At 42.3% G+C, this 15,081-nt stretch overlaps 1 protein-coding gene across 1 annotated transcript in view; it reads right to left on the bottom strand.

Annotated features, from left to right (window-relative positions):
- Window positions 1–1,274: 1,274 nt before the first annotated feature.
- Window positions 1,275–15,081, bottom strand: part of MRS2 (magnesium transporter MRS2) — a 33,957-nt gene continuing 20,150 nt past the window's right edge. Inside the window, exons 8-11 of the mRNA XM_027040420.2 lie at window positions 14,707–14,859; window positions 14,347–14,464; window positions 2,397–2,510; window positions 1,275–1,884 (exon numbers count right to left, since the gene is read on the bottom strand). Of these exons, the coding sequence (XP_026896221.1) occupies window positions 1,774–1,884; window positions 2,397–2,510; window positions 14,347–14,464; window positions 14,707–14,859 (496 nt within the window). The 3' untranslated portion in view covers window positions 1,275–1,773. The remainder of the gene's footprint in view (window positions 1,885–2,396; window positions 2,511–14,346; window positions 14,465–14,706; window positions 14,860–15,081) is intronic.

The following is a 15,081-nucleotide window of genomic DNA, read 5'->3' as shown; positions in this document are numbered from 1 at the left end:
GAAGACTATTGTTCCTTGAACTTGTTAAACAGGCGATAAGACTGCTCGCTTATGTAACCAAGTATTTGGTATTATCGTTTATTTACAGAAGTTTATGTGCTCAGTCTGTTTCAAAATTTAAAACCACTAAACTTTGTAATTTTCAGTGTAGGCCATCTTATTACTTACTGTCTGCTAAGCAGAGCCAGCTGACATTTTTGAAATCCTCCTTGATGTGAGCACCTTAGAGAACCTGATAAACCATCAGTGACTTCTCTGCAGACTAAGGAGGTAATTGCCACTTCCCTTTTATTGACGAGATGGGACTCATCAAAAAAATTATTTTACCCAAGTCTGCAAACTAAGTCACACCAAAAGGAAAAAGGCCAAAATTCAATTATGTCTGATCTCAGTCAAATTAAAGTCCTCTGGGCTTTCAATTCTTCCCCTGTCACAGTAAATGTTTATAACCTACTTTACAGTGATCGCACAAGACCAGCAGCAGGTGCTCTGAGGTGGGCCAAAGAGTGTCCTGTGAAATCTAAGGATTATCAGAGAGACTTTGTCTTGAAAACCACCACACAGATTTAGGACACTAGAGAGCCACGTCTATCCATGTCCCAACACCCACACCACAGAGCATACTTGGGGGCCACTCTGCCCTGAGCTCAGGCCACAGCTCCTGCCATTCTATCTTCCACCTTTGAAGGCCTCCTGTAACCACACCTGGGAGTGGAGAAAATTGACAACTTCATCCGTTTTCTTTCAAGTTAGGAATAAAAATGCTGTTCCAGGAGCTATCACCAAACCACTTGGTAAATGGACTCCTAAACTTCCCCATATGACATCCTATTGTAGTATCAGGTGACCCCAACATCACTGGCATATTCTTTGGAGTACAAGAGCTGCTCTGGACTCTCTGGAATCTTCCATGTCCCTTTTGAAGGGAAGGAAAGCTATAATGTTCTGCATAACTAACCTCCAGAAAATATAAAAATGGTAGTTAAGATGGTAAGTAGGATAGCAATTTTGAGACTTACAAATAGCCACAGTTTTGAATCCCAACCTGACTGTAGACGAAATTCTGAAGTTTATCCACCTTTTGGTTTTAGGAAGCCCATCTGTGGCTATGTACACTTTTTTTCGGGGGTGGTCGAGGTGACCCCTCTGTCTGAAGTCTGGGAACGACCAAGTAACAGAAGGGATATAGTTTCTTTTGACACTATTTCTAAAGGCTTTGTTCCAGCGTTCAAGAAAGTGAAATCTTGATTAAATGGAATCCATGTAAGCTGATGTTCAATTGTTTCATTTTTATTTGCCTTATATAAAAAGGAGGCAAATTCAAGAAAAGACTGATTTAAAGCACAAACTTTCCAAGTGTGTTTTGAGGTTAATATAGATTTTCCTACCTTTCCAGTCACCTGAGAGTCAGCACAGGGAATCTTGTTCTTGGGAACTTCCTAAGAGCCGCTACCTGGTCTCATCACACGGGTTCATCAAGTTTTCAGGCTTTGCTGGGCGTGAGGCTGTACTTTTTTTGATATGTATAAATCAGTCTCTCCATGCCTCACATCATGTCTCTAAAAACAGCCTTTTCAGTTTGTGGAAGATAGAATTTTGGCCTTTTACAAAGCAAGTACTTTGCAATTAAGTTCTAGTACTGTGAGTACCCTAATATTTTTATCAGACATTATAATTTAAGTATCAGTGATTTTTTTCAAGTCTCTGATTCTATAAAAGAAAATAAAGGTATCAGAAGTTTCTCGTGACTACTATAAAAAAATAGTCCAGTCTCTACCGGGTTGTCAGGACACTCCTGCTTGATCCGGGTCCATCTGGCCGGAAGCTGTGTTTCATTTCCATGCTTCTGTCTGCCTGAAGGGTTTTTTTGGGTAAAGAGGCCATCTAAATAAAGAAGGGAAATTAATCATTTTAGTTGGTGTCTGTCTGAAAAGAAAAGCCCCTAGTAAAATGAGAACCACCTACCACATGAGGGAAGGACCGTAAGACTTGTATCAGTATCTTACATGTTTACTCCTGGTGTGAACAAGGAGTAGAAGGGGAAGAAAAAGGGTAAACTTTTATCTTGATGAGAACACTACATTTTCTACATTTCAATTGGGGTTATGACAAAGCCTGTGGCAGAATTGCTAATATCTGTCTATATAATGCTCGTCACAGTGCTGCACACAGAAGAAGTATTTCTAACTTGTTTACTGTGCCAGGCACTGTGCTGACAAGTACTTTACATATATTATTTAACTCTCCCACTAGCACTTTAACTGGCAGATGGGGAAAGTGAGGGAGGCTTAGAGAAATTAAGTGATGTGTTCAGGGTTGCAGAGCCTGTGACCACGTAAGCCCAGATGTGACCCCTGTGCTGCACTGCTGCGAGCCAGACTCTCCACACCACATACCACAGGAGGCAAAGGAGCTTCGAGCTGTCGTCCGAGGAATGACAGCAGACGCCTCCAGATGAGGCCACTTCCCATAAACATAATTCCTGTAATCAGCCAAAACACCCTATGGTCCTAAAAGAGAACACAGTTAATTTTAATCACAAAAGGCTGGGTTCCTTAGCAGTAGAATTTCCCACACTACTCTTGCCCCAGAGCTTAAAAGCAGCCTCTTGTCTGTCCAGCTCCTTCCTGTAGAAAGGACCTAAGAACAAGCCTTGACTGCACCCAAAGACCCAAGAATCAGAAATAAATTAGAAGCAAAACATGATTTAAAAGGGCTTAAATAGGGGCGCCTGGGTGGCTCAGTCAGTTGAGTGGCCAACTACGGCTCAGGTCACGATCTCATGGTCCGTGAGTTCGAGCCCCGCATCGGGCTCTGTGCTGACAGCTCAGAGTCTGGAGCCTGCTTTAGATTCTGTGTCTCCCTCTCTCTGACCCTCCCCCATTCATGCTCTGTCTCTGTCTCAAAAATAAATAAACGTTAAAAAATAAATAAATAAAAGGGCTTAAATATTTTAAAATCGGGGCGCCTGGATGGCTCAGTTGGTTAAGCTTCTGACTTTGGCTCAGGTCTCACGGTTTGGGAGTCCCAGCCCCATGTCAGGCTCTGTGCTGACAGCTCAGAGCCTGCAGCCTGCTTCGGATTCTGTGTCTCCCTCTCTCTCTGTCTTTGCCCCATTTGTACTCTGCTTCTGTCTCTCAAAAATAAATAAACGTAAAAAAAATTATTTTAATCATCTATAAGCCAAAGATAACTTGTACTTTGTTTTCTTCCAGTCTTTGTTTACATACATACAAACCTGATCAGTTACATACAGAGAGTATACACACATTTTTTTGCGTATGGCTACAGTTCCCAAACTGTGAGCTGTGGTGTCCTGAGCATCACAACACCCCCTGAATATTTTAAGTTTTTAAGAGGAACACAGTGACATCTGCAATGTACTCTGAGAACCACTAGTAAGTTGTTTGACTTAACTACTTCATATAAAAATTGTTAGGTAACATCTCAAAAACTACAACATAATAAAAAACATTTGGTCTAGTGATACTATGGAAAGACACTAAGCATCATGGACCAAGGAAGTTTGGGAAGCTCCGACTTATACAATAAGTATTTCCCCTGTGATTTTCATAATCGTTGTATTTTTGCAGTGTAATGCATCCACGTACAGAACCAGACTTGATGTTTACTATCCCACAGGGAAGGGATTCCATCTATAGCTCTGTCAGTTGGTGATCAACAACAGCCTCGTTAGCTCCAGTGACTGAGAGCTCACCTGTCCCCCAGGTAATTCCGTTACACAAATGATAAACTATCACTGTTAGAAATTCATACCATGCATGAAGGAGAAACCCACCTCCCTGGATGGAACATGAACCCAGAGTTAGACATAAGCTATCAGGGAGACAAATGCTAAATGAGTTAACTTTTGTTAATGTTCACACGTTTTCTAGTCATCCAAAAAAAGAAAAAAAAAGGCCCTAATTTATTAAGTAAAAGTTATGTTTAAAATTTTTTTTAATGTTTATTTACTTGTGAGAGAGAGAGAGAGAGAGACAGAGTGCAAGCAGGGGAGGGACAGAGAAAGAGGGAGACACAGAAGCCTAAATAGGCTCCAGGTTCTGAGCTGTCACAGCACAGGGCCCGATGCGGGGCTTGAACTCATGAACTGAAAGATCATGACCTGAGCTGAAGTCGGACACTTAACTCACTGAGCCACCCAGGTGTCCCAAGTAAAAGTTATGTTTAAATGAGACTTAGTGTACACGGATCACTACTATCTTTGCTGCAGACTGATTCAGTAATCCGCGTATGAATCAAACATCTGGGAATGCCAAAATGTGATACACTCGAGAGGTAAGCCAAGTTCCAACCAAGCTTGAAATTCCACGTGCTACTAAAATACAGAGAAACTGCATTTGGAAGATGGTGCAGTAGGAGGACCCTAAGCTCACCTCGTCCCAGGACACAACTAGACACAACCAGACTCACATTAGTGTTATTAGCCCAGAAAACGACCTGAAGATGGGCAGAACAGACTCTGCAAATAAATGTAGAGAAGAAGCTACATCCAAGAGGGTAGGGAGTATGGAGACAGGGTGGGGAGCTAAATGAAAGTGGGGCTGTGCACAGAGGGAGGAACCTGCTGGCACAGAAGAGGGGAGAGAAACAGACCGTCACACAGGGGGGCCTGCACGGGAAGACAAATCCACATAACACTGGCTTTGTAAACCAGAGAGGCTAAATTTTGTGAATTCTTATAATCAGAAAAACTTAAAACCTGGAATTTTAAAAAATCAGCAGACTTGGGCGCCTGGGTGGCTCAGTTGAGCATGTCTCAATTTTGACTCAGGACACGATCTCACAGTTTGTGGGGTCGAGCCCTGTGTCAGGCTCTGTGCTGACAGTGTGGAGCCTGCTTGGGATTCTCTCTCTCTCTCTCTCTCTCTCTCTCTCTCTGCCCCTCCCCCATTTGTTCTCACTGTCTCTCAAAATAAGTAAATAAACTTAAAAAATATATAACTAAAATCAATCAATTAATCTATCAATCAATCAGCAGGCTCAACTTTGGGAGAGCCGAGAAGTCAAGAGGAAACTGAGTCCCTGCCTTTAAAGAGCCAACATGAGAAACAGCCCAGGGGAGATACAGCATAGAAGCAGCAGTGTGAGAGCGTGTCCTGGAGGAGTCTCCCCAAAGGTGTCTGTCCCTCCGGGACACACAAAACAAAGGACCTGGCAGGTGCCATTCCCCTCCACACCCACAGCCAGGCCTGCCTCAGTGCCAGCGCTGTGGTCTCCTCCCCCAGGAGACCCAACAAACCTTGAGAACAGGGACACTCCTACACCCTGGGCACTTTGTGCATCCACACACTCCAGGGCAGGGGCCCATCAGAAGCAGCACCCCCAAGCCTGGCTGTGTGCAAGCAGCCCCAGTGGGGGCCAGCACCACTACCAGAGTACCTCCCCCGGGGACAGGGGAAGGTCAGAATGTGGCCCCAGCAGTGGGCTGGGGGCAGAAAGCTGATCTGACTGTAGGCCCTGTCCGCCAATGAAAGCTTCTCAGGGGATAATGCTGGAAAGCAGCCTGCAGTTCGGTGCTACTGCATCTCTGACAAATGCCTGGTGTGACTCAACTCAAGCCCAAGGTGGCACCAGACTGGCCCACTAACACCACAGAGACCAAACATCGCCCAGAGTAGGCAAAGAGCCACTGCAGACAGCGGGACTGAAGGTAAACGTGGCCCAGACACAACAGTCAGGTGCACTCCAAACACACAGGAGACACCTCTGAAACGCCAGGTTTTGGTGAACAGGGGACGGTGTCCTGCAGGCACACAGGACCTGTTCTTCACAAGGCCACTGCCTTCAAAAGCAGGAGACATAGCTGACTTTCCTAATACATAGAAACAGACAGGGAGACAAAATGAGGCAGAAGGATACGTCCCAAATAAAAGAACAGGACAAAATCACAGCAAGAGACCTACGCGAAATGGAGATAAGCAACATGCCTGATAGAAAATATAGGGCAACGATCATATAGTTACTGGACTTAAGAGTGGAGGACATTAGTAAGACCCTTAACAAGGACATAAAAAAGAACCAATCAGAGATGAAGAACACAATAAATGAAATTAAAAATACACTAGATAGAATAAATGGAGGAAGCAGAAGAACATATCCATTGAGGACAGAGTAGTGGAAAGTAATCGAGCTTATTAGCAGGTGAGAGACAAACAAGTTATAAGTGAGAATAGACTTAGGGAACCCAGTGACACATCAAGTGTAATAACATTCGCAATGCAAGGATCCCAGAAGGAAAAGAGAAAAGGGAGAGCAAATTTATGTGGAGAAATAACTGCTGAAAACGTCAAGAATCTGGGAAAGGAAACAAATCCAGATCCAGGAGTCACAGAGACAGTCCGACAAAATCAACCCAGCAGGTCCACACCAAGACATATGGTAATTAAAATGGCAAAAAGTGGTGATAAAGAGAGGATATTAAAAGCAGCAAGAGAAAAGAAGAACATCAAATACAAAGGAAACCCCACAAGGCTATCAGCTAATTTTTCAGCAGAAACTACAGGGAAGAAGGGAGTGGCAGGATATATTCAAAGTGATGAAAGGAAAACAATCTGCAGCCAAAATTACTCTATCCAGCAAGGCTATCACTCAGAACAGGAGAGATAAAGAGTTTCTCAGACAAACAAGTATAAGGAATTTATCACCACTAACCCAGCCTTATAAATGTTAAAGGGGACTCTTGGGAAAGACTGTGAGAGTATGAAAAGTAGGAAACACAAAAGCAGTAGAAATAAGTATATCTGCAAAAAATCAATCAAGGGACTCACAAAATAGAAGGATGTAAAGTATGACACCATATACCTAAAATGTGGGAGAGGAGTAAAGGACGGTTCAAACTAAAGTGAACACCAGCTTAACACAGACCGCTATATTAGCAGAAGATGTTATTTACAAACCTAATGGTAACCACAAATCAAAAGCCAGTAATAGATATGCAAAAAATAAAGAGAAAGGAATCCAAGTATATCACTATAGAAAGCCAACTAATCGTGAGAGAAGAGAACAAGGGAACAAAGGAACACAGAAGAACTACAAAAGCTACCATAAAACAAGTAACAAGATGGCAAAAGGTACATATCTATCAATAATTACTCTGAATGTAAATGGACTAAATGCTCCAAAAGACATAGGGTGACAGAATGGATAAAAAAACAAGACCCATCTATATACTGCTTATAAGACACTCATTTCAGACTTAAAGACACTAACAGACTGAAGGTGAAGGGATAGAGAAACGTTTATCATGCACATGAATGTGAAAAGAAAGCTGGGGTAGCAATGCTTAGATGGAAAAAATAGTTTTAAAACAAATACTGCAACAAGAGACAAAGAAGGATGCTACAATAATCATAAAGCAAACAATCCAACAAGATATAAGAATTGTAAACATTAATGTACCCAACATGAAAGCACCCAAATACGTTAAACAGTTAATAACAAACATAAAGGAAGTAATCAATACAATAATAATAGTAGGGGACTTTTAACACCCCACTTACATCAATGAACAGATCATCCAAACAGAGTATCACCAGGGAAATGGTGACACATTGGACTAAATGGATTTAACAGATATATTCAGAACATTCCATCCTAAAACAGCAGAATACACATTCTTCTCCGGTTCACGTGGAACATTCTGCAGAACAGACCACATATCAGGCCACAAAACAAGTCTCAAAAAAAGTAAAAAAGACGGAAGTCATACCACATATCTTTTCTGACCACTAGAAATCAACCATAAGAAAACAGTCTGGAAAGACCAAAAACACATGGAAGTTAAACACCATGATACTAAACAATGAATGAATCAACCAAGAAATCAAAGAGGAAATTAAAAAAAAAAGCTACAGAGACACAAATGAAAATGAAAAACCAATGGTCCAAAATCTTCTAGATACAACAAAAGTGGTGCCAAGAGGGAAGTTTATAGCAATACAGGCCTACTTCAAGAAGAAAAACTCAAACAACTTAACCTTACATCTAAAGGAACTAGAAAAAACAAAACCCAAAGCTAGTAGAAGGAAAGAAAAGAGCAGAAATGAAATAGAAACTAAAAAAAAAAAAACCAACAGATCAATGAAACCAGGAGCTGGTTGTTTGAAAAGATCAACAGAATTGATAAACCTTTAGCCAGACTCTTCGAAAAAGAAGAGAGAGAGGACTCAAATCAGAAATGAGGGTGCCTGGATGGCTCAGTGGGTTGTGTCCGACTTTGGCTCATGTTGTGATCTCAGTTTGTGAGTTCAGGCCCCATGTCAGGCTCTGCACTGACAGCTCGGAGCCTGGAACCTGCATCAGATTCTGTGTCTCCCTCTCTCTCTGTCCCTTCCCTGCTTGTGCTCTCTTTCTCAAAAAATAAATATTAAAAGATAAAAATTAGGGGCGCCTGGGTGGCTCAGTCGGTTAAGCGGCCGACTTCGGCTCAGGTCATGATTTCACAGTCCGTGAGTTCGAGCCCCGCGTCAGGCTCTGTGCTGACAGCTCAGAGCCTGGAGCCTGTTTCAGATTCTGTGTCTCCCTCTCTCTGACCCTCCCCTGTTCATGCTCTGTCTCTCCCTGTCTCAAAAATAAATAAAAATGTTAAAAAAAAAATTTTTAAAAAAAGATAAAAATTTAAAAAAATCGGAAATGAAATGGGAAATAAGTGGTGTCACAGAAATACAAAGGATTGTAAAACAGTATTATGAAAAATTATATGCCAACAAATTGGACAACCTAAAGAAATGGATAAATTCCTAGAAACATATAACCTCCCAAAACTGAATCAGGAAGAAATAGGAAATTTGAAGACCTATTACCAGCAAGTAGGACTTATTCCTGTGATGCAAGGGTGGTTCAATATTCACAAATCAATCAACATGATACATCACATCCACAAGAGAAAGGATAAAAACCGTACTGATCATCTCAACAGATGCAGCAAAAGCATTTGACAAAGTACAATAGCCATTCATGATAAAATCCTCCACAAAGTAAGTTTAGAGGGCACATACCTCAACAAAATAGTCTGTATACCGGAAAACCCAATAGCTAATATCATCCTCAATGGTGAGAAACTAAGAGCTTTTCCCCTAAGATCAGGAACAAGACAAGGATGTCCACTCCCATCACTTTTATTCAACACAGTACTGGAAGTCCTTGGCTCAGCAATCAGACAACAAAAAGAAATAAAGGCATCCAAACTGGTAACAAAGAAATAAAACTTTCACTATCTGCAGATGATATGACACTATATGTAGAAAACCTGAAGGACTCCACCAAAAACCTGCTAGAGCTGATACATGAATTCAGTGAAGTTGCAGGGTACAAAATCAATGTACAGAAATCTGCTGCATTTCTCTACACTGATGATGAAGCAGCAGAGAAAGAAATTACGAAAAGAGCCCATTTACAATTGCATAAAAAAAAATAAGATACCTAGAATAAACCTAACCAAAGAGGTGAAAGATCTGTACTCTGAAACCTATAAAACACTGATGAAAGAAGAAATTCAAGACGACACAAAGAAATGGAAAGACATTCCATGCTCATGGATTGGAAGAATAAACACTGTTAAACTGTCTATACTACTCAAAGCAATCTACACATTTAATGTAGTCCCTATCAAAATACTGACTACATTTTTCACAGAGGTAGAACAACCAATCCTAAAATTTGTATGGAACCACAAAAGACCGCAAATAGCCAAAGCAATCTTGAAAAAGAAAAGCAGAGGTGGAGGCATCACAATTCTGGACTTCCAAGTTCTATTTCAAAGCTGTAGTAATCAAAACAGTATGACACTGGCACAAAAACAGACACACAGATCAACGGAACAGAACAGAAAGCCCAGAAATAAACCCATAAATATATGGTCAATTAATCTTTGACAAAAGAGGCAAGAATATGCCTCCTATGGAAAAAGATGGTTTCTTCAACAAATGGTGCTGGCTCAACTGGACAAATAAAAGGATGAAACGACTACTTTCTTACACTATACACAGAAATAAGGTCAAAATGGATTCAAGACCTAAATGTGAAACGTGAAACTATAAAAATCCTACAAGAGAACACAGACAGTAACTTCTTTGGCCACAGCAACTTCTTTCAAGATAGGTTTCCTGAGGCGATGGAAACAAAAGCAAAAATAAACAATCAGGACTACATCAACAGAAAAATCTGCACAGCAGGGGAAACAATCAACAAAACTAAAAGGCAGCCTATGGAATGGGAGAAGATATTTGCAAATGACATATTGGATAAAGGGCTAGTATCCAAAATATATGAAGAACTGATCTAACTTAACACCCAAAAAACAAATAATCCAATTAAGAAATGAGAAGACATAAACAAACATTTCTCCCAAGAAGACATACAGATAGCCAACAGAAGAGACAACATGAAAAGATACTCATCATCACCTATTATCAGGGAAATGCAAACCAAAACTACAATGAGGTATCACCTCACACAGGTCAGAATGGCTAAAGCCAACAGCACAAGAAACAACAGATGCTAGAAAGGATGTGGAGAAAAATGAACCTCATGCACTGTTGGTAGGGATGCAAAGTGGTGCAGCCACTGTGGAGAACAGTGTGGAGGTTCCTCAAAAAGTTAAAAACAGACAACTACCTTATGATTCAGCAATCACACTACTGGGTATTTACCCAAAGAATACAAACACACTAGTTCAAAGGGATACACACACCCCTATGTTTATGGCAGCATTATTTACAACAAACAATTTATGGCAGCATTATTTACAACAAACAATGGAAGAACCCTCAGTGTCCATCAATAAATGAATGGATACAAAAGATGTGTTTTACACACACACACACACACACACACACACACACACACACACACAGTCAGTCATGAGGCACCTGGGTGGCTCAGTTGGTTAAGCTACCAACTCTTGATATTGGTTCAACTCATGATCTCACGGTTGGTGAGATCAAGCCCTGCATCGGGCTCTGTGCTGACAGTGTGGAGTCTCCTTGGGATTCCGTCTCCCTCTCTCTCTCTCTGCCCTTCCCCTGCTTGCACTTTCTCTCTAAACAAACAAATGTTAAAAAAAAAAAAAAAGAAAGACAAGTATCATATGATTTCACTCATATGTGGAATTTAAGAAACAAGCAAAGGGCGGAAAAAGAGATAAAGTAAGAAACACACTCTTGTAGAGAACCACCTGATGGTCCCCAGAAGGGAGGTGGGGGGAGGATGGGGAAACAGATGGTGGGGATTAAGGAGTGCACATGTGATGAGCACCCGGTGATGTGTAGAAGTGCTGACTCACTACATTGTACACTTGAAACTAATATTACACTGGATGTTAACTAACTGGAATTAAAATGAAAACTTAAAAAGAAAAGTTGGTAACCATCACAGTAATATGTGATTCAGGCATGAATTAGTTTTTGGTCAAGTGACAGATGCAAAAACCAGAGGGTGAAAATTTGAAGAATGACGGGATTTTTACACAGTCTCAAAGTATCTCCCTCCGAGACATTTCACTCCACAGACAGAGTCACTTCACGGGAGAGAAAGTTGGCAGACACCTCCCTAACCGATGGTCCCAATAACGGGACAAACAGACATCATGTGCTTCCTGATGGGACTCAATGTAAGAACATACTGACAATGCATAACCAGAACGGCTATCAAGGTCAAATAACGAATCTCTTTCTTAGTGAGTGTCATGGCCATGAAAGACAAAGATCAGAAAGCTGGCTCCAATAAGAGTCTCAGGAGACAGGGTAACTATGTGATCCAGGGTCTTCTAAGAGACAAAGAGCAGCACCGAGACAAAAGCCTAAATCCAAATAGGGTCTGCAGACTGTAAAACAGCACTGTTTCAATGTCAGTTTCCTGATTTTGACATCTGCATTGTGGTTATATATGAGAATGCCCATGTTTCTAGGAAGTATATACTGAAAGGTATATAGTGAAATATTTACAGGTGAAGGGGCATCACATGTGTTGCTTACTCTCCAGTGGTTCAGGAAAAAAGGCTGCACAAATAGATACAATGACAGAGTGAATGTGATGTAACGTTGGTGTTTGAAGACACTGCATGAAGGCTCTATGGGAATTCTGGGACTATTCTTGGAAGATTCTAAAATTACCTTAAAAAGAAAAAAACAAGAAGTTTTTCCTATCCTTCAGGATCCCCAGAGACGGAATTTGTAACGGGTGAGGTACTGATCTGAATCTTGTTGTGTGGGAACCAATCCCCCCGAACCACTCACCTCTCATCTCAACGGGGCGGCTCCACACTGAGGACCACACAGGCCAGGAGCTACCAGAGGGGACCGCACGGGCCGGGAGCTATCACAGAAGAATTCTAAAACTCCTGGCCTCAGAACAGATGCTCAGCACACCTAAAATAAATCCAAACCCTATCCGGCTCTACAAAATCACCACGATCTCCCACCTGTCTACTCTGTGACCTCCTTCCCTACCTCTCTCCTCCTGACTCGCCTTCTCTTGCCCCTTCCGGCCTTCTGCTCCTTAAAGAAGCACAGCCCATCCCTGCTGCAGTCAGTATGTGTGCGGCCCCCTGTGCCTCACGTACCTTCCCATAGACCGTCCCACTCTGTACGGTCAGCTCCTCTGAAGGACCTTCCCTGACCAGCCCATCTCCTCATCTCACTTCCTGTGAGCATCATCCTTGTGCCTGGCTTTTCTTTCATGGCACTTCTCATCTAACGTACTACATGTCTATTTCTATGCTCTCTCCTACTGTCACGTGACCCCCACATGGGCAGGGACTCCCTGCTGTTTCCCCAAGGCTGAAAGCAGTGCTTAGTATGTAACAGGCACCAAAACTGTGTTTAGAGGATGAACGAATGAATGGACTGCATTTATTTTTCTTTACATCTCAGTACAAGGAGAACTAAAATGACTAACACTGTGCCTCGCTGATGATTGTCCTTGGAAGTGACAAGTAAGCTGAGACCTGAGAGGAAGTAGGAGCCAATGAGGCAGAGGAGGTGGGAGCTGAGGGAACGTGTGTGGGAGGAAGTGAGCCTGTACAGAAAGATCAATGCAGCATGGACAGGGGGGCCGAGTGGTTGGCTCAACGTGCAGACGAGGGCACACACCAGGAAGAGTCCTGCAGCCCAAGGAGCCTGGATCTTTAAGGGCAATCAAAAACCACTGGACAGTTTCATAGAAGAGTGACCACCAGATGTGCTTCTTTTACAGGCCACTTTTTAGAAGCGGAAGTGTCCTGATGAGACAGGACACCAGTTGGACAAGGACAACAGGGAAAGAGACAGAGAACGACCTTACAGATTACATAGGACACGGAGCCAAAAAGAGTGCTGAGTGCGTATTCAGATTATTTTCTGGAAATCTTACAGTGAGGTATTTTCTGAAAATACAAGGCTACGATGATATGAAGAACTCTGGCAGTTTAGAGTTGCATTAATGTGAAAGTGCAGCCAAGTGCAAAGTACAAGTCTCGGGCTCAAATCCTAACTGTTACTTTATAGTACTGAGCCCTTGAGCAAATTACCTCAATTTCCTGGGCCTCAGTTTTCTCATCTGTAAAGTAGGGTAACACTTCCATCTTCAGAGCTGTGACTTGACTGAAATAAGCAAGCTACCAATGCCTGGCACGCAAGAATTAGGAAAAAAGTCCTTCATTAGCATGGCCTCTCTGTGATTCTGAATTACCGCCACCTCATGGCAGGACCCTGCAGGAGCACCACCTCACAATCAATCCTGCATACACCGCACAGGGGGATCCTGCATTACCGTCGCCTCATGGTGCCACGCCGCACAAGCACTGCCTCACGGTGTGATCCAGCATTACCGGAACGACACGGTAAGACCCTGCGGGCTCACCATCGCATCATGTGACCTGCACCACGGTCTCCTCACGGTGCGATCCCGCACTACCCGCACCTACGGCAAGATCCTCCGGGAGCACCATCTCACTGTGCTCCTGCATACCAGAGCCCCACAGTGGGATCCTGCAAGAGCACCGTGCACGGTGTGACACTGTTTTGTCAAACCTTTCGCACATGTGGTTCCAGGTTTCAAGAAACCTGAGGTAACCTAGGCTACAGTTATATTTACGTAGTAACAGGGGCTAAAAACACTGCCTGAATTTTGAATGAATTAGACTACACATTTTAATTCACTAGGGGTGCATACATTTTAAGACTCTTCTTAAAATCCATTGTATTTTTTTAAGATTTTATTTTCAAGCAATCTCTACATCCAACGTGGGACTCGAACCAACCCCCTGGGCACCCCTTAAAATCCATTTTAAAAAATGATCTTCAAAACATAAAAAATAATCCCTAGCTTATTGAAATGCAGTCTCACCTCTTCAAGAGAAGATTCTAGATTCATTCCAAAAGCAACTCCCATTAGTCCAAAGAGTGAAAGAGAGAAGGTTCCCATGGTCAACTGCAGGTTCAGCCTCATCATCACATTACGGTGGCTGGAGAGGAGAACACGTACTTGGATGAGAAGGGCCCGCTAGCCATACAGCAAATTCACGAAATAATCTATTGGAGGCCACACAGATTAAATCTACACCTTAAAAAGAGGACATACTCCCATGTGGCATTTATAGATGATGATCTAACTCCTCCCAAAATGACAGGGCCTTAAAAGCTTTATCACTTTAGAATTACTTTAAAAGAAAATATTTACTGACTGATTTATAGAATGCTTTCTTACCTGTCCAGATTGATGAATATGATACTCTGTGAATCATCAATCAGTGCCCTGAGTTCCCGAGCTGCATTGGAAAGATCCTCAGCTAATCGGTAGTAGTTTTCCAACAGGAATTCCATCTCTTCTGCATGGTCGATTCCTGCACTGCTCTTTTCACTTCAATTAAAAGCGTTAACGTAATTAACATACCCCCAATACATGCATCATACATTCATACCAAAAACTTCCTGATTCTGTACACAATATTCAGCTACCAATGACAAAACTGGCCTTTGTCTTTTCTTTTATTGTGATGGAGGTCAGTCTGTGAGTGGCTTTGTCAGGCGACCCCAAGCACTATTAGACTAAGTGGGGCGGGGCGGGGGATGGCACAGGTCC

The sequence above is a fragment of the Acinonyx jubatus genome, chromosome B2 (assembly GCF_027475565.1).
Source record: "Acinonyx jubatus isolate Ajub_Pintada_27869175 chromosome B2, VMU_Ajub_asm_v1.0, whole genome shotgun sequence".
NCBI classification, from domain to species: domain Eukaryota; kingdom Metazoa; phylum Chordata; class Mammalia; order Carnivora; family Felidae; genus Acinonyx; species Acinonyx jubatus.
Note: the sequence above shows the minus strand (reverse complement) of the source record. Positions and strands in the feature narration are given on the sequence as shown.